The sequence below is a fragment of the Mobula birostris genome, chromosome 10, assembly GCF_030028105.1.
Source record: "Mobula birostris isolate sMobBir1 chromosome 10, sMobBir1.hap1, whole genome shotgun sequence".
In the NCBI taxonomy this organism is placed as follows: domain Eukaryota; kingdom Metazoa; phylum Chordata; class Chondrichthyes; order Myliobatiformes; family Myliobatidae; genus Mobula; species Mobula birostris.
Window position 1 is genome coordinate 19,604,877 of NC_092379.1, and position 18,993 is coordinate 19,623,869.

Here is an 18,993-nt window from a genome sequence, read left to right on the forward strand (position 1 = left end):
CTTCTGTACCTCCTTCCCAACGGTAACAGTGAGAAGTGAGATGGGTTAAAGTGAAACGGGGCAAAATCGAAAAGGGTGATGAATACAGGAGTGAAGGTGTTATATTTGAATGCACTCACAGTTTACAGAATAAAGGCTGATGGTCTTGTAGGACAATTAGAGATTGGCAGATACACTGTTGTGGGCATCGCTGAGTCATGGCTGGAAGGTGATAATAGTTGGGAGCTTAGCATCCAAGGATACACATGGTATTGAAAGGACAGGCAGGTAGGCAGAGGGTTGGAGTGGCTTTGTCGGTAAAAAAATGAAATCAAATCCCTAGAAAGAGGTCATGTGGGACTGGAAGATAAGACCATAAGACACAGGAGCATAATTAGGCTATTTAGCCCATTGACTCTTCTCTGCCATTTCATCATGGCTGATTTATTTTCCATCTCAGCCCCAATCTCCTGCCTTCTCTTCATATCCCTTCATGCCCTAATGAATCAAGAATTTATCAAACTCTTCCTTAAGTATACCCAAGGACTTACACATACACTCCAGGATATGGGCATGGGGAGCCTCCACAGGACCTGGCCCCAAGTCATCACCTGTTCCTGGATCATTTCCCCAGTATCTGATTCAGTGCCATGCCCCCTCACGACCTGCTCTGCACTCCAGGTTATGGGCACAGGGAATCTCCTCCAATACGTGATCTTGGGTACAGTCTCTAAAATCTGCTCCATATATATTTTCCCAAATGTCTGAACGTGGTGCATTTCTGAGATGTGGGGTTGGGAATCTCATTCTCTGATTCTTCCAAATAACTGATTTTAAATTGTTTCCCTAAGATCAGTCGTACATTCCCAAGCTCTGTCGTATTCCCTTATGAATGAGGTTGAGAATTAACCACAATTTCTGGTTCTGTGGAGGGGTATTTTTCCCATTGTCTGGTCTTTCATAGTTTTCCTCAATGGCTATTCCTAGGGTATATTCTTTCAATATCTGGTCCTGTGTCTACCTCCAATGTTCGTCCCTTGGACTTACTCTGCTCAAATTAGGTGCTGGCTGTTGTATTCTATTCCCTTCTTGGTTTGTATTAATCTAGTACCTGTTTATGTTTTCTACTCCTGGTGTGTTTTCCTCAGTATCTGTTGTATTTTCCTGCATTGGCATATTTTCTCAAAATGTTCTCATGAAAACTGTAATGGTCGATCTCCAGTTCTGAGTCACCTGTACTTGTACCAACAGCTCCACACTCTCTGATGGGGGATGCTGCAGGATGCACAGAGTTTCCTTCAGCTAAACACCGAGCAGGCCAAAAGCTTTGGTCCCTGCAGTGAGTTCTGTTCCAGAGCACTGATGCTGTTGTCCCTTTTCACTGACCTGAGAACAAAAATTCTGGCTGGTGTTGCTGTTCACGGTAGCAGACTCCCCATTAGCACTTATTGTGGGGTCCTTGTGTTTCAATAATGATTCGTCTCGTAGTGTCACTCAGCCAAGACATTGATGTTCTGTTGGAATTCCTATGGATAAACACTTGTTTCTGTCTCTGCGTGAGATTCACTCGTTCTTCCGCTCCTGATTCAGTCGTCTGTCAGTGCATACTGTGTCAGTAGGACCCGAACATAAGTGGACCCAGCAGAGGTTCAACAGCAGCTTGGACATCGGTCGGTCAGAGACAAGGGTGCCTGCTATTCTCATTGATTGTCCAGAGGCTATGTTCCAAGTTTCTCACTGCAATGTTCTGAGTTTCTCTAGTGTATGTTCTGAGCTTCTCTGGTCTATGTTCAAGGTCTCCCATGGCCCTTCAGGTTTCCGAGGACTATTCCAGGTTTCTGAGTTTGATTCCATATTCCTGAGTTTACCATCCCTGTCTCGGGTTCTCCACAGCTCCCTGGCTGCCTTCGGGATGGAGGTACTGTCATGTCCCCTGTGGGCCTGTGCAACATATTTGTTAATTGCGAAGTTCTTGTGCATTCTGTTTAGTCTTGTCAAGTGTATTTTGACTGGCACTGATTTTCCTCATACTGTGATTATTTAAAGCAGACTCCCAATTACTGGTTATCATGGGATCCTTGTGCTTCAAGAATGATTTATCTCACTGTGTTGCTTAGTCAAATCACTGATGTTCTGTTGGGATTCCTAGGAATAAACTCTTATTTCTGTCTTTGCATGGGGTTCAGTCAGTCATCTGCACTGGGTTCAGTCATCTGTCAGCGCACCCTCGTAACTCCTCTGTTAACTTCCTTCCATAGATATTGGGTTTACTGTGTCCATAGTTCCCAACATTTTATTTGTAGCCCTTCTCAAATAAAGGAACAGATCACAGATCTCCCAGAACGTATCTGAAATGTCGACAGAACTGAATTCTTGCTCCTAGTGCAAGGTTTCAGCAATGCATTAATCTACAACGTCCTCCAATTTTTAACCTCACCAGCACATGGCATTGGGAATAATCCAGAGATTACCACTGTTGGGGTCTTACATTTTAACCTCTTTTCTAACTCCCTATTTTCACTCCACAGCAGCACATCCATTTTTCTGCCAATCGTCATTTGAGCCAATGTGTGCAACCACTTCTGTCTGCTCACCCTCCCCACTGAGAATGTTCTGCAATCGCTCTGAGACATCCTCATCTGAATAATACTCTATCTGCAATTGCTCAGCCCACCCACCCAGCTGATCAAGATCCCACTGTAATTGTTGCTAACCTTCTTCTCTCCCCACAATACCATCTGTTTTAGTGTCACTTGTCATCTAATACTCAGGAATATGGGAAAAATTCCCATCAATGAGAGGACTCCTTCATCCAGGTATCAGCAGTCATTTGGACCAGAATAACATTCAAAGGAACAATTCTCAGTCCGTCTCCAGGGAAATGCTCCCTAATTCAGTGTTGTGTGAAAACATACTTGGATCAGATTTTGGAGACACATAGTGGGGGAAATAACACAGGGTGCAGAGCAGGAAGTGAAGAGCATGGCCCGGATTTGGATATTGGTCCAGTAACCTGGCCTTAGAGGTGGCAGAGACTCCTTCCTTTCTCCTTCTCTCCCTCTTACTCTACGATCTCCATGTGATGTATTTGCATGGATAAAGAATTGGTTAATTAGTAGAAAACAGAGTCGGGATACGTGGATGTTACTCTGGTTGGCAATCAGTAGTGAGCGATGTGCCACAGGGGTCGGTGCTGGGCCTGCAACTGTTCACGATATACATTAACGATCTGGAAGAGGGGACAGAGTGTAGTGTATCTAAGTTTGCTGATGACACTAAATTGAGTGGAAAAGCAAATTGTGCAGAAGTTACAGAGTCTGCAGAGAGATATAGATAGGTTAAGTGAGTGGGCCAGAGTCTGGCAGATGGAGTACAATGTTGGTAAATGTGAGGTCATCCACTTTGGAAGGAAAAATGAAAGAGCAGATTATTACTTAAGTGGTGAAAATTGCATCATGCTGCTGTGCAGAGGGACTTGGAAGTGCTTGTTTGTGAATCACAAAAGGTTGGTTTGCAGGTGCAGCAGGCTATCAAGAAGGCAAATGGATTGTTGGCCTTCATTGCTAGAGGGATTGAATTTAAGAACAGGGAGGTTATGCTGCAACTATACAGGGCACTGGTGAGGCCGCACCTGGAGTACTGCGTGCAGTTCTTGTCTCCTTACTTGAGGAAGGATATACTGGCTTTGGAGGTGGTGCAGAGGAGGTTCACCTAGTTAATTCCACTGTTGAGGAGAGATTGAGTCGCCTGGGACTGTACTCACTGGAATTCATAAGAATGACAGGAGATGCTATAGAAACATTTAAAATTATGAAAGGGATAGGTAGAGGCAGGAAAGTTGTTTCCACTGGTGGGTGAGACTAGAACGAGGGGACGTAGCCTCTAGATTCAGGGGAGTAGATTTAGGACGGAGATGAGGAGGAACTGTTTTTCCCAGAGAGTGGTGAATCCGTGGAATTCTCTGCCCAGTGAAGCAGTGGAGGCTACCTCAGTAAATATACTTAACACAAGGTTGGATAGGTGTTTGCATAGTAGGGGAATTAAGGGTTCTGGGGAAAAGGCAGGTAGGTGGTGGTGAGTCCATGGCCAGATCAGCCATGATCTTATCAAATGGTGGAGCAGGCTCGATGGGCTGGATGGCCGACTCCTGCTCCTATTTCTTGTGTTCTTATCTCTCCCTCCTTGACCTTCCTCGCTTCTCTCTTTCTCTCTATCTGTCCACCCCCCTCTCTTTCTGCCTTCTCTAAGCTCATTTCAGACCTTCAAATCTCCAATTTGCTCCCTTATTTCTCTCTCCTACCCCACAGAACATGGGGTCAGAAGCTGGCTCTGACAAGCTGCCTGCACTTTGTACAATCAGACTGTTGGAGCCATTAGCTCTGTGTTTGTGTGTGTGTGTGTGTGTGTGAGAGAGAGAGAGAGAGAGAGAGAGAGAGAGAGAGAGAGAGAGAGAGAGAGGGGGGGGGGGGAGGGGGGCAAGAGAGAGAGAGAGGGAGGGACAGGAGAGAGAGAGAGAAAATAAAAAGAATATTGTGAGCAGTGAAGAGTATAAAATATACCGGAGGACTGGCAGCACGTGCTCACTGAGGGAAAGAAGGAGGGAGCAAGCCAGTGTCGAGAGCTGACATTCCCAGAGGGGAGCAGAGGCCAGTGGCAGGGTAAGGTCCTCAGTTGTTGCACATCCTTGATTTGTAGTTGGCTGAAATGCAAGAGTGAGAGTTAGTTTGGCTGCTGAGCAACAGGTATTGTTTATTGGCACAAAGGAAGTTGCCATGGTGGGGTGGAGGGAGGGGGAGTGGGGTGGGGGGGGCGGAGAGGAGAGGGGGAGAAGCTGCATTGACAAACTGGAAAGAAGGAATAAAGCTACTGAAGGAGGAATGGTGTTAAAATGTCAAGGGCAGAGGAATCAAATGAAAGTTGTGTGTACAAGCTGGGGAAAGAGGTTTCACGAGGGGGTAGATTGAATGAATGTGTTGGAGAATGGCAGAGTGTGTGAGTGAGATGGGTACTGTGGCTGGAAATAAACACTGGACTGTCATTGTTGATCTCTCTGTAATATGAAGCAGTACGGGCACATACAGACACAGTTTATGTTACTGAGAGTTTAATTGAGAAGCTGGGTTCGTGACATAGATACGTGAGTTCAGATCACATCACGGCAGCAGGGATATGTAACTGAAGTCCTGTGTCAGTGACCGTGACTGAGAGAAATGGATTGGTGTCTAAATGCATGACTGACGTGTTTCAGGGAAGGGAATCTGCTGACTTTACCTGGTCTGGCCTGTATATATCTCCAGGCCCTCAGTAAAGTAACTGACCTTTAACTGCACTGTGAAATGGCCCAGTAAACCACCCAGTTCAAGAGCAGTTGGGATGGTAAAGAAATGTTGTTCTACTCACATCCTGCGAATGAATAACTAAAAGTTATCCACAGTTATGTTGTATCATGACTGATCTATCATTGTTTTGTTTTTAGATCTATCTACATGATTGGGATTGATTTTTAATTACTTCGCAATGTAATTAATTCATTATTAAGAATATTTGCCCTCCCCTTGGACAACATTGGTGTCGTGGAGAGGGGGGACTTGCAGCATGGGCAACTGCTGGTCTTCCATACAACCTTGCCCAGGCCTGCACCCTGGAGAATGAAGACTTTCCAGGCGCAGGTCCATGATCTCGCAAGACTAACGGATGCCTTTACTTTAATAATATTTAGAAGGGGGAGGAGAAGATGGCAGCGCGACGCAGCGCGCGCGGCCGCTACAGAATGATATCTGTATTTGTTAAGTAGGGTACCATGCACAATTCTGATTTGATGGAGGCAGACGTGAGCAGCATGGAGGAACATCTGGAGAAACTTCTGAAATGCCTGCTTCGCTGCCGCTGCTACTGTGCGATTGAGAATCTCCGGAGGGGAAGGCCCCAAATCCTCGGCTTTGCCTGTTGCTTGGCGGCCGGGGCCGGGGTCGAAGCACTCGGCAGAGATGGTGCTTGGTGCTCGGTGTTGGAGGCTTGAAGTTTTCGGACGGACCCAAGAGTCGGCTATGGTCAGGTGCCTCCAGGGTGCTGCATCGGCAAGTTTGCGGCGCTGGAGGTTCATGGCAGGGAGAGTTTTTCTTCCTTCTACCGTCTGCGTGAGATGATGGGACCTTTGAGAGACTTTGAGACTTTTTTTTACCATGCCCATAGTCTGTTCTTTATCAAATTGCGGTATTGCCTTGCACTGTTGTAACTATATGTTATAATTATGTGGTTTCTGTCAGTTTTTCAGTCTTGGTCTGTCTTGTGTTTCTGTGATATCATACTGGAGGAACATTGTATCATTTCTTAATGCATGCATTACTAAATGATAATAAAAGAGGACTGCGTGTCCTCATAATCATATTTCATGCCTGATTACTCTTTATTATTTTAGATTGTTATATCATGATAATGTAGTGAATTGTTTCCATGGAAATTCCATGGATAAGTTGTTTCTTTTTATAAAACTGTGTGTGGTAGAATTCCCTCAGAGACGGCACTGGGAATGACTCTGCCAAAATTCTATTGGTCAGACTTGCCATTACATGTGACAGGTAATCTCCATAGAATCTGGTCACAGTTATCACCGGTTCCTGCAATTACATTCCCCAGTACCTGAGTCAGTGCCATGTCCCTCACAACCTGCTCTACATTCCAGATTATGGGTGCAGGAGTTTCTTCCACTACGTGATTTTGGTTCCAGTCTCCAAGCACAGTTCCATATATATTTTCCAAATTGACTGAAGGTGGAGCATTCCCTGAGAATCTAATCCTCAAATCCTTACAAATAAGAGAATTTCTTGTATAAATTGTTTCTCATACATGGGAATCACAACCTTCCCGAAGATCAATTGTGCATTCCCAAGCTCTGTTGTATTCCCTCAGGAACAATGTTGAGAATTAATCACAATTTCTGGTCCTGAGAAGGGGTATTGTCTGGTCTTTCATAGTTTTCCCCAATGTCTCTTTCCATATAACCATATAACAATTACAGCACGGAAACAGTCTATCTCGGCCCTTCTAGTCCATGCGGAACTCTTACTCTCACCTAGTCCCACTGACCTGCACTCAGTCCATAACCCTCCATTCCTTTCCTGTCCATATAGCTGTCCAATTTAACTTTAAACGACGACTTCGTACCTGCCTCAACCACTTCTGCTGGAAGCTCATTCCACACAGCTACCACTCTCTGAGTAGAGAAGTTCCCCCTCATGTTATCCCTAAACTTTTGTCCTTTAACTCTCAACTCATGTCCTCTTGTTTGAATCTTCCCCTCTCTCAATGGAAAAAGCCTATCCACGTCAACTCTATCAATCCCCCTCATAATTTTAAACACTTCTATCAAGTCCCCCCTCAACCTTCTACGCTCCAAAGAATAAACCTAACTTGTTCAACCTTTCTCTGTAACTTAGGAGATGAAACCCAGGCAACGTTTTAGTAAACCTCCTCTGTACTCTCTCAATTTTATTGACATCTTTCCTATAATTTGGTGACCAGAACTGTACACAATACTCCAAATTTGGCCTTACCAATGCCTTATACAATTTCAACATTACATCCCAACTCCTATCCTCAATGCTCTGATTAATAAAGGCCAGCAAACCGAAAGCTTTCTTCACCACCCTATCCACAGGAGATTCCATTGTAATGGAATTGCACATCAAGCATTTTTATGATTTATAATGGACATAAATAATCATCACAAACATCAGTAACAACTGCTTACAAGTGGCTTAAGTTCCAATAGCCAGAACTCAGCTTTCACAGGTGCTGAACTCAATCAAATTAATATATTAAAGGACCACTTCTGATGGCTTCATTCAGTGGCCACTTTATTAGGTACACTTGCTCTTTTCTGTAAATATCAAATCAGCCAATCATGTGGCATCAACTCAATGCATAAAAGCATTCAGACATGTTTGTTGTTCAGACCAAACATCAGAATGATGAAGAAGTGTGATCCAAGTGAGTTTGACTGTAGAAAGGTTATTGAGGCCAGATGGGGTGGTTTGAATATCTCAGAAACTGCTGGCCTACTGGGATTTTCACACACAACAGTCTCTAGAGTTCATGGAGAATGGAGCAAAAAACAAAAAAAAAATCAATGGACGTCAGTTTTGTGGGTGAAAATGCCCTGTTAACGAGAGAGGTCAGAGGCTGATGGCCAATATATACCCATTTCAGGGGTATATTCCTTCAATATCTGGTCCTGTGTGCATTCTTCCAATGTCTGTCCCTTGGAGTTACTCTGCTCAAATCAGGTGCTGTTGTCCATCAATGTATTCTATTCAATTCTTGATTTGCATTAATCTAGTACCTGTTTATGTTTTCTACTCCTGGTGTGTTTTACCCCAGTATCTGGCATGTTTTCCTGCACTGGTATATTTTCTTAAAAATGCTTTCTCTTGCTGACATCACATTAAAACATGTACATGGTCGATAGCCAGTTCTGAGTCACCTGTACTTGTACCAACAGCTCCACACTCTCTGATGGGGGATGCTGCAGGATGCACAAAGTTTCCTTCAGCTAAACACCGAGCAGGCCAAAAGCTTTGGTCCCCACAGTGAGTTCTGTTCCAGGGCACTGATGCTGTTCAGTCGATTTTCAGTGACCTGAGAACAAAAATTCAGACTGACTTGGCTGTTCACTGTAGTACAGAGGGACAGAGGTGCTGCCTTTCAGCTGAGACATTGAAGGGAGGTTGTGTGTGCAATGGTGAAGCTCCTGTACCCACGGTTTTATAGGACATGGAGTGTGGAGATTAGGATAATGTGTTGAAATATGGATTGAGACACTCATTATGAAACATTCCATCAATATCTGGCTCTGGGATGTATAACAAGGTTCTGAGAAACTCCCCCAGTGAGCCTCTGTGCTTTCCTGAATATCTTTCTCGGGGTGCAGCACCCCAGTGTTCCCACTGTGAGAAATCCTTTATGAACATGAGCAGTACGTGTGGGGCTACACTCATATAGTACTGGCTGGGAATCACTCCGATATTTGTCCCGGGATGCATTACCCACTGGTATGTGGAGGCAGATGGAATCTCTGCAGTGATGAGGGAACTAAGATGGGCTGAATGGCTTCCCTCAGTTTTATCAACTCCAGTCACTTCATGTTCTCCTTTTCTTTGTTTTTAATGAATAAAATTTCAAATCATGACATGACATAAACTCCAGCAGAAAACTGGAAGAAAAGTTATAGGCAATGATTTCCACAACATCTGATTTACAAAATTTGACAGAGCAAGATCCCAAACCCACTTTCCACCACATCCCCCTCCCCACGTCACCTTCTTGCTCCATAACAATAATAACCACTTCCTCACCTCCCCACTCTCCATCACAAACTACACCTCCATCCCCTGCTCCCCATTCCCAAGCCTTAATCCTGCCTTCCTCTCCCCTCCTGTATACCCCCTCCAGTGTCACATATCCTGCCATTTTCCCAATGTATCATCCACTGCTGTCCCTCTGCCCACTGAACCGGCTCTGTGCCCCCATTTCCCATCTGGCATCCCCGGTACATTTAGAGGTTTATTTCCTGAAATGAGCAGTTGCAGTGCAGTAGCCTCGGATTGCCGAGTGAGTGAGATGGAGACTCCATTTCCAAACATTGCAGCCACAGGGGGATTTCTTCATTGAACGTGGGGCGTGTGTCTGCTGGTCACTGCTGAGCCTGAAATATAGACGGGAGAGTATGATATAGTACGTGACAAGGTGCAGCACAGGGGTTAACCTGTGAGAACAGGTGAACTAAATAACAGACGGTCTGTCCTCATTTGAGGAGATGGAGCCCCATGAAGAGGTGTCTGTCAGTATTCCCCGAGGTCACCCCAAAACACGAATCTGAGTATCAGTTCAGACCTTTAGTGTGATCCATAGTTGGGCTAAAGTTTTATGTCCTGAGTAAGACCATAAGATAAGATATAGGAGCAGAACCCCCCCCATCTTTAACTATCGACTGCAACATCTTCCCAACCACCGAGGTCAGGCTAACTGGGCTAGAATTTCCTTTTGTCTGCCTCTCTCCCTTCTTGAAGAATGGCGTGACAATTACAATTTTCCAGTCCTTCAGAACTGTACCAGAATCTAGTGATTCTTGAAAGATCATTACTAACGCCTTCATAATCTCTTCAGCCACCTCTTTCAGAATCCTGGAGTGTAGACCATCTGATCCAGGTGACTTATCTACCTTCAGACCTTTCAGTTTCCAAAGCACCTTTTCCCTGGTAATAACATCTTCACTCACTTCTTCCCCCTGACACTCTTGAACTTCCGTCATACTGCCAGTGCCTTCCCCAGTGTAGTCTGATGCAAAGTGCTTATTCATTTCCTTGTCCCTTATTACTACCTCTCCAGCATCATTTTCCAGCACTCCAAAATCTCCTCTCACCTCTCTTTTACACTTTATGTATCTGAAGAAACTTTTGGTATCCTCTTTAATATTATTGGCTATCTTACCTTTGTATTCCTTCTTTTTCTTTCTGACTTTATTTAGTTGTCTTCTGTTGTTTTTTAAAAGCTTCCCAATCCTCTAACTTCCCACTAATTTTTGCTCTATTATATGCCCGTTGTTTGGATTTTATGTTGGCTTTGACTTCTCTTGTCAGCCACGGTGTCTCATCCTGCATTTTGAATACTTCTTCTTCTTTGGGATGTGCCTTCTGAATTACTCCCAGAAACTCCAGCCATTGCTGCTCTGCTGTTATCCCTGTCAGTGTCCCCTTCCAATCAATTTTGGGCAGTTCCTCTCTCATGCCTCTGCATTTCCCTTTATTCCACTGTAATACTGATACATCTGACTCTAGCTTCTCCTTCTCCATTTGCAGAGTGAGTTATATCATATTATGATCACTGGACCCTAAGGGTTCCTTTAGCTTAAGCTCCGTAATCAATTCCAGTTCATTGCACAACACCCAATCCAGAATAGCTAATCCCCTGATGTGCTCGACCATGACCTGCTTTAAAAAGCCATCTTGTAGGCATTGTACGAATTTCCACTCTTGAGATCCAGCACCAACTTGATATTCCCAATCTACCTGCATATTGAGATTCTCCCATGACTATTGTAACATTGCCCTTTTGACATGCATTTTCTATCTCCTGTTGTAATTAGTAGACCAAGTATTTGCCACTGTTCATTATAGGGTCTTTTTACCCTTGCAATTCCTTAATTCTACCCACAATGATTCTACACCTTCCGATCCTATGTCATCTCTTTCTATTGATTTGATTTCATTTTTTACCAACAGAGCTAATCCACCCCCTCTACCTACCTGCCTGTCCTTTTGATGCAATGGGCATCCTTGGACATTAAGCTCCCAGCTGTAATCTTCTTTCAGCCGTGATTCAGTGATGCCACAACATCATGCATTCCAATCTGTAGCTGTGCCACAAGTCCATCCACATTATTCCATATACTGTGTGCATTGAAATGTTACACCTTCACTTTTGTATTCATCACCCTCTCCTATTTTGTCCTCCTTTTACATTGCAACTCATCCTGTTGACTGCATTTTAGTCCAATCATCAGTCTCTGCTTGCTAGCAACCTCGCTACATACTGCCTTTGTTAGTAAACCAATGACTAGATCCTCTGCCCTATCACTCCATTTCCTATCCCCCGTCAAATTAGTTTAAATGCACTCGAACGGCTCTAGCAAACCTGCCCACTTGATATTTGTCCCCCTAAGGTTCAGGTGTTATCTGTCCCTTTTATACAGGTCACACCTTCCCCAGAGGTGATCACAGTGATTCAGAAATCTGCCCCCTGCCCCCTACACCAGTTCCTCAGCCACACATTCATCTGCCAAATCATCCTCTTCTGACCCTTACCCTGCTGTTCTCTCAATACAACTCTTGCTTGATTTCCTTGTTTAAGTTCACAATTGTTGCTCTAAATACCCTTTCACATTCTGCCACCTTCTGCTTATCAAGGCCCAGAGGCTCGGAGTAAAGAGGAAAGGTGTAAAGTCCCAGGGGTTGTGAAGGCCTCAGACTGCGTTGTCTGTTGACTGTGCTGTCGTTGGGATTGCAGTGTCAGAGAATGCAATGTGAGATAAGGAAGCTGAAAGTTTGTGTTTCATGGGAGGCCTCTGTTAGTCAATTAGTTACCTTGACAACGGTGACGAAGGTGCTGTAGAGGAAACTGATGATAAACAGAACGGCAAAGGCAGCAACTGTAAGCACATTGTCATTTCCATCCACGTGTCCCTGTTCTTCCTTCCCCTCCTCTCCTGTCAAGTCTGTGCAGGTTTCTGAAAGAATTGAGAAAGTGAGATAGTTGATGTTTCCTGAAGATCAACAACATCTTAATCACATGAAGACAACAGGAAGACAGGAAAACAGGAGGCCTGAGTCAGTTCCACCATTCAATGACATTGTAGTTGATCTTTGACCAACTGCATTGACCTGACTTTTGCCCAGATCCATTAATCCCAGTGATTATCCAAGCCACTAAATCTCATGTTTAAAATGACCTTCAGACCTGACACTGTGGAAGACTGTACTGAACTTCCATGAACCTCTTCAAGTTGAATGTCTGTTTTTCTTTGCATTTCCGGCACTGTTTTTTTCTCTTCCTTGTCTTGCATGATTTATGTAAAATTAGGATGTAGCGCGTTGTCTGAAGCTACATGCCTGTGATGCTGCAAGCAAGTTTCTGATTTTACCTGCCCCTCAAGGTACTTGTGCACATGACAATAAACTCGACTTAACTTGTTTCCTTACAGCATGTCATTTGTAACTTGGGAGCCCCTAGACAGAACTCAATGAACTAGTTTTTCCTCATCGACTATGTTCACTCCGCCGAAAATATTGACCAGATCTTCCATTAGTGTTCTTCATTACAGATGCTACACTCTCATTTAACATTATCCCAACTTGTAATTTGCACTGGGGAGTGCATGTTTGTTCATCACTCTCTTCAAGACAGTTTGTCCTTTCCTGGATGTGGTCCCAAAACCTTGAATTGGTTCTTGCCTATTCATTTCATCGATTATTATCTCTGCAGTTAAAACACTACAGATTGCTGATAGATTTGTCAGCCTTGTGTGAGTGGCAAAGTTGTCACGTGGGTATCTGCCCAATATCAGCGCCGACTGCCTGTCTTTTGATCGCTGCTGGAGATGGATTCTGTGAGCGGCCTATTGCTGTGTGTCTCGCTGTGACAGGCGGGTCGGCCTCTCTGCCTCGTGTGGTGTTCCTCTCCTCTCTTTCAATGGATGTCGGTGATATCAGAGATGGTATTGTGGATCTGTGTTTATGGATTGGACTGTTGTGTTTATGGACTGTGGACATTTTCAGACTTATCGTTTTATATTCTGTGTTTTTTTTTTCGCCCGTTCCTTTTCGGTTTTGTTGTGTGAGGGGAGGGTGTTTGGGGGTTGGTGTTCTGTTAGTTTTTTGTGTGGACGAGGGGTTGCCTTTTGGGGTTTGCTGTTTCTGTTCCATTTTGTGTGGGGGAGGGTGTTTTTGGGGGGGGTTTGATGATCGGGTGTTGTTCTTATTTATATGGGGGGTGGGTTTGCTGTTTCTCTGTGAACGATTTTCATATACTTTCTTTGTTTTCGTGGCTACCTGGAGAATCAAATTTCAGAGTCGTATATGGATATAGTATATTGATAATAAAAGAACCTTTGAATCTTTGATCTAGTGAATAGTGTCAGCACTGAACACATTGCTGCAGGTCACAGGTCATCACTGTCTACATATTGTCCCTTCTTTCTGTAACTCTCCACTTTCTGAATGAGTTCACCAATTGTCTTCACAAAGTTGATGAAATACCTTTCCCTGTCAATTAACCTTAGAAACTGTGGACCAATCCGGAATGTTCTATCATTTCCACAGTGGAAACTATAGTACACATTGACCAAAATCTACTTGAATGTCTGTCTGTCTGTCTATACAATGAAGCACAGAACCAACCAGGCAACACTTCCAGCCCCTCAGGTTTAAGTCACACAATTGTATCCCAAAACATACCGGCACGGAACACTGGCAGCCGAATGCTTTCCATACCTTCTTTATTGAACTTTGATTACACAAACACAGGCTGACATTCAACCTGTCAAGTAGTCTACACAAGTTTCCAACACCATCAGACCTGACACAAGGAAGTTTTAACAAGAGCTGCAGGATCTCAGAAATGTTAGTAATTTATTTTGATGCATTTAATCATGAAATATATATTTCCATTTTGAGCTAATGAGAAGGACTTGCAGGTAATCTTGCTTGTTTCAGTGAGGTAAACCACACTGTTGTAGGATCAACCATCAATTGAAGGTTTGCAATTGGTGTTGTTGGCCACTCTGTCCATGGGAATCTCTGCTGCAGAGAACCCAGTGACCCAACTTCTTTCCATCTCATCTGGTGGGGAAGGGTAACTTTAGAGGGTTCCTATTGGGAATGGATTTTTTAATCATTTGTTGTTTACCTGGAGTATTCTGCTCTTACTCCATCCAAGCCAATGTTTATACCACTAGCGATCTCACCGCATCTAAAATATGAAGGCTTTTTACTTTTGGAAATGAAAGATAAATTGTGGAAAGTGTTCAGTGGGTTAGAAAACACTTGTGAACAGAGAAAGGGATAACATTGAGAGAGCATCACACGTGTACTCTGTACCATTGCTTCAGCACTAGTTCTGTGCCTGGCTGAGTACTGTGCATCTCTCTGGTTTACTGGAACTCAACAACTGTCTGGTGTCCAGTTACATTCCACAATGCCTGCTCCAGTGGAACTCAGTTCCTCCAGTTCTGCTGACAGATAGACTTGCTTCATGTCTCTGAGACGTTGGTGTGTAAACATTGACCCTGCAGTCATTATTTCATCATTCCCTCACTGACAAGGTCGGCATTCCTTACTCTGCTCCAGCAGGTCCGTCACAGAGCAATGAAGAGTTTGATGTGGGACTGATGGATATGGGTAAACAGGGTAGGAAGGCCAGTGTCCTTCACCAAAGAACATCAGAGAAATAGTTTGTAATCTAAAACTAGAATCCGGCACAGTCACCTCCAGTTATGTGTTCACGCCATTGTCCTGAGGCTTGGGAACAGACTGTAGGTCAATGATCCTGGTGCTAGTACTGAGGGAGTGCTGCACTCTTGCACATCTGTCTGAGATGCGAAAGAGGGGCCCAGATGGGTATTTACTGATGGACAGACAGACCTTGTGTTGGTAGTTTAGAAGAGAGTTAAGTTTTGAAAGCATCGGATGAACTCTGCTTCTTTCCCACTCTCTGCCTCTGCATTATTAATCCACTCACACAACTACAACAATGCCAGACTTGCCGTTACCTATTGACCTGGGTTGTCCCTGGGTTGTGACTGTGGCAGAGGATGTCAACAGTGGAGTGAACCTCAGAATCATACCTTGAATGTTTTTCACATCCTGCCTGACACTGGTGTTGGAGGGGGGATGAGACACTGTGCATCTGAAAACTGAGCCTTCCTTCCACTCCTCTGTGCTCACAGTCAGGACGTAGCTGGCAATGAAAGTCCCTGCCTGTTCCAGGGCAGTTGGTCTCACACTGGTGTTGGAAGAGATCAGAGAGTCCCCTTTCTCCCAGGTGATGGTTATTTGGTCCGGGTAGAATCCAGAAGCAACACACTCGAGGGTGACCGTGTTCCCACTCTTGGTCTCTCCCTCTGGCGGTGGCAGCAGTCTGACTTTGGGACTTGTTATCTCCACTGGAACAGATAGGCAAACAATGGAAATATCACACATTTTTACTGAGGTAACCAACGTTGTCCATTTTAATCACTGACATCTTGCCCACCTTTGGTACTTTTTGTCCGTGCTGATACTGGTGAGGTTGCAGAAGGTTGTTGGGCAGAGCAAGTGTACTCCACCCCACTGGTCCACTCCTCCACACTGGTCTGGAGTTGGCTGATCACTGTGTCTTGGGTTCCTTCCTCTCTTGCTTTTTTGGTCGCATTTGCTTTGACTTTCTCCCTCTCGTTCACCTGCCAGTGGATTTGGACCTGGCTCAGATCAGCACCCACAATCATACACACCAGAGTAGCGGTCTGGTTGATCCACATCTCTTCAATGGAGGGATTTTGGATAAAGACAGACAACTCTGTAGATTAGAAATAGAAAATTTACAAACTGGACAATATCTGCTGTTAGCTGGCTTGACAACTTCAGCTCAGATTTATCCCAAAGCTCAATTTGTACATAATTGTACAACGGAATGAAATCAGGTTTGCTTACAGAGTGGGTTGCTCATCTCTGCTTCCAACCTTTGACTGAGAAAACAAAATTAAACATCAAGGAGCTTATTTCCTTGGGACCCTTTCGGGTCACAGCATGAACTGTGGGACAGTTGCCTAGCTACGTGACATTTAGCTGCTGGAATGCCAATAAAATGTGCTATCAGAGCTGTGAATTGGAATGAGAAATTCAGTTTCTGACCAAAGACAACATTTCCTGTCTCAGGAAGGGAATTTGTGGGAAGACACACCAGTCTTCATTGAGGGATCAGCAGTGGAAAGGCTGAGCAGTTTCCAGTTCCTGGGTGTTAATATCTCTGAAGATCTATCCTGAGTCAACATATTGATGCAATAACAAAGAAGGCATGACAGTGGCTGCATTTCATTTGGAGTTTGAGTACGTTGGTATGTCGGTAAAGACTCTCTCAGATCTCTACAGGTGTACCGTGGAGAATATTCTAACTGTTTCACAATCGGAAAAAGCTGCAGGAGGTTGTAAACTCAGCCAGCTCCATCATGGGCACCAACCACCCCAGGGTTGATGACACCTTCAACAGGCGATGCCCCAAGAAGGCGGTGTGGTTTATTTGCAACCTATCTTAGTATTAATTAGACAGTGCATATATCACGACTCGATGCTTTATGCTCTGAGTGTGTTTTTATTTCTCATTCTCGCTTCCATGTTCCCTCAATCATGTGATGTTCTGTCCCAGAGTGATGACATCACTGAACTTGACAAGTGTCAAAACTACATTAACTGACCTTACCATTTCAATACATGACATTGCTGCTTTCCTGAGAAATGAACTGCAGTGTTTCAGAACACATTCAACTCACAGATTTAATTATTTCAATTCAACGGTACTCTCTGAAATGCATGACTATAACCAACACATTTTCTGTTTCAACTTAATAACTCTGGAACTGAAAACTTCATTTTCAACTTACAACAGTCTACATTGTTTCAAACCCACAACTTAAGCTCTACTTCAATACAATAATGTGAAACTCCAGAGGTTGTTTCCTAACCCTTTGAGGTCTCTCTTTGAGTTTCTCTTTGCTTTCAATGTCTGGTAATGGCTTTTGCTCACAGTGAAGCTGATCTTATCCATAACTGTCCATCATATTGTTCTTCTGTCCCAGTATCTCATTGTGAAATCCTTGAATTTCCTCCTGTTTGCCAAAAGTCCTTCTTGTGTTGAACTTTTTCCATGTGTGGTGTTCCTTGCATACTGCACTCCAGTTGGAGATTCAACTATCACTTGATTTCTTGTTTTCCTTACCACCCTGTGTGTTGTGTTGAAAGGTGTGGCGAACTTGTCCATTTTTTCTTGCTGGATAAGCGCAGTGTCTCCAACTTTCACAGTAGACTTTTCAGCTCCCTGTGGCCGTCTGCAAACAGCTTGCAATTTCCTTTTCGTTCTGCATCCTGATCCCGTACTTCCAGTTCTGTTGTGTGTACCTCCTTGATGTCTGGTAACTTCCCCCTCATTTTGTGGTTGTAGAGAAGTTCAGCAGGACTTTTCCCTGTGGTAGCATGTTCCACACATCTGTACACAGTCACATACTTTCTCAGTTCACGTTTCCAATCAAGTCCTTCTGCTCAAGCAGTCCTCATCCTTTCCATCAGTGATGCATTTTGGTATTCCACTTCACCATTTGCCTGAGCCCACTTTGGGCATTGTTCTCAGTCGTTTTCCCTGTAATGTTCAGATCTGAATTGAGGTCCATTGCCTGATTTGATGGATATGGGCAGGCCATGTCAACTGAAAATATTCTCCAGACTGTCAATAACTCCAAGTAATGTAGACACAGTCTGTCTGGTCTTGGTCACTGTCAGACAGTCATTGAGTCATAGAAAGCAGGCACATCTAGTCACTGCCAAGCCATTTAAACTGCCAGGTCCCATTGACTTGCACCTGGACCATAGCCCTCCATATCCCTCCCATCCATGTACCTATCCAAACTTCTCTTAAAAGTTGAAATTGAGCTTGCATTCACCACTTGCTCTGGCAGCTCATTCCACGCTCTCACAAACCTCTGTGAAGAAGTTTCCCCTCATGTTCCTTTTAAACATTTCATCTTTCATCCTTAACGCATGATCTCTAGTTGTGGACTCAGCCAACCTCAGCGGAAAAAGCCTACTTGCATTTATCCTGTCTATACCCCTGATAATTTTGTATATCGCTATCAAATCTTCCCCCCAATCTTCTATGCTCCAAGGAATAAAGTCTTTACCTATGCAATCTTTCCTTATAACTCAAGTTCTCCAGTCCTGGTAGCATACTTTTAAACTTTCTCTGTACTCTTTCAACCTTATTTACATCTTTCCAGTAGGTAAATGACCAAAACTGCACATAATACTCCAAATTATGCCTCACCAATGTCTTGTACAACTTAAACATAACATCCATCTCCCAAGTAAATGCAGATGCAAAGAAATCCATTTAAGATTTCCCCATCCCTTTTGTCTCCATGCATAGATTACCATTCTGATCTTCGAAGGAACCAATTTTGTCCTTTGCAACTGCAGCCCCCCTGGCCACCCTCAGGGTCGCTCAGCTCGCTGTCGTCTAGGGAAACAGCCTCGGCCCCGCCAAACTGGGTAATTCGTTTGTGTGGATGCTGTGTGAGGTACCCCACCCCGCCCAAATAACAGACATTACACCAGATGCAATTAAATGATTTACAGTTTATAGATATTACTGGAACTATATAATTAAAAGAGAATAAAATATAAAAGGAAAATAAAAGGCGCCACACTAATCAAAGTT

At 44.0% G+C, this 18,993-nt stretch overlaps 1 protein-coding gene and 1 long non-coding RNA gene across 4 annotated transcripts in view; one reads left to right on the forward strand and one right to left on the reverse strand.

Annotated features, from left to right (window-relative positions):
* Positions 1-18,993, forward strand: part of LOC140203883 (uncharacterized) — a 58,113-nt gene that overhangs the window by 24,222 nt on the left and 14,898 nt on the right. The window lies entirely within an intron of this gene.
* Positions 9,047-18,993, reverse strand: part of LOC140203878 (uncharacterized) — a 42,062-nt gene continuing 32,115 nt past the window's right edge. For 2 of the 3 annotated variants that reach the window (XM_072270027.1, XM_072270024.1), the window contains 4 exons: positions 15,784-16,086; positions 15,377-15,694; positions 12,120-12,262; positions 9,047-9,682 (listed from right to left, as the gene is read on the reverse strand). In XM_072270027.1, coding sequence (XP_072126128.1) covers positions 9,671-9,682; positions 12,120-12,262; positions 15,377-15,694; positions 15,784-16,086 — 776 coding nt within the window. In that variant the 3' untranslated portion in view covers positions 9,047-9,670. The remainder of the gene's footprint in view (positions 9,683-12,119; positions 12,263-15,376; positions 15,695-15,783; positions 16,087-18,993) is intronic. The other variant, XM_072270026.1, reaches the window with a different exon arrangement.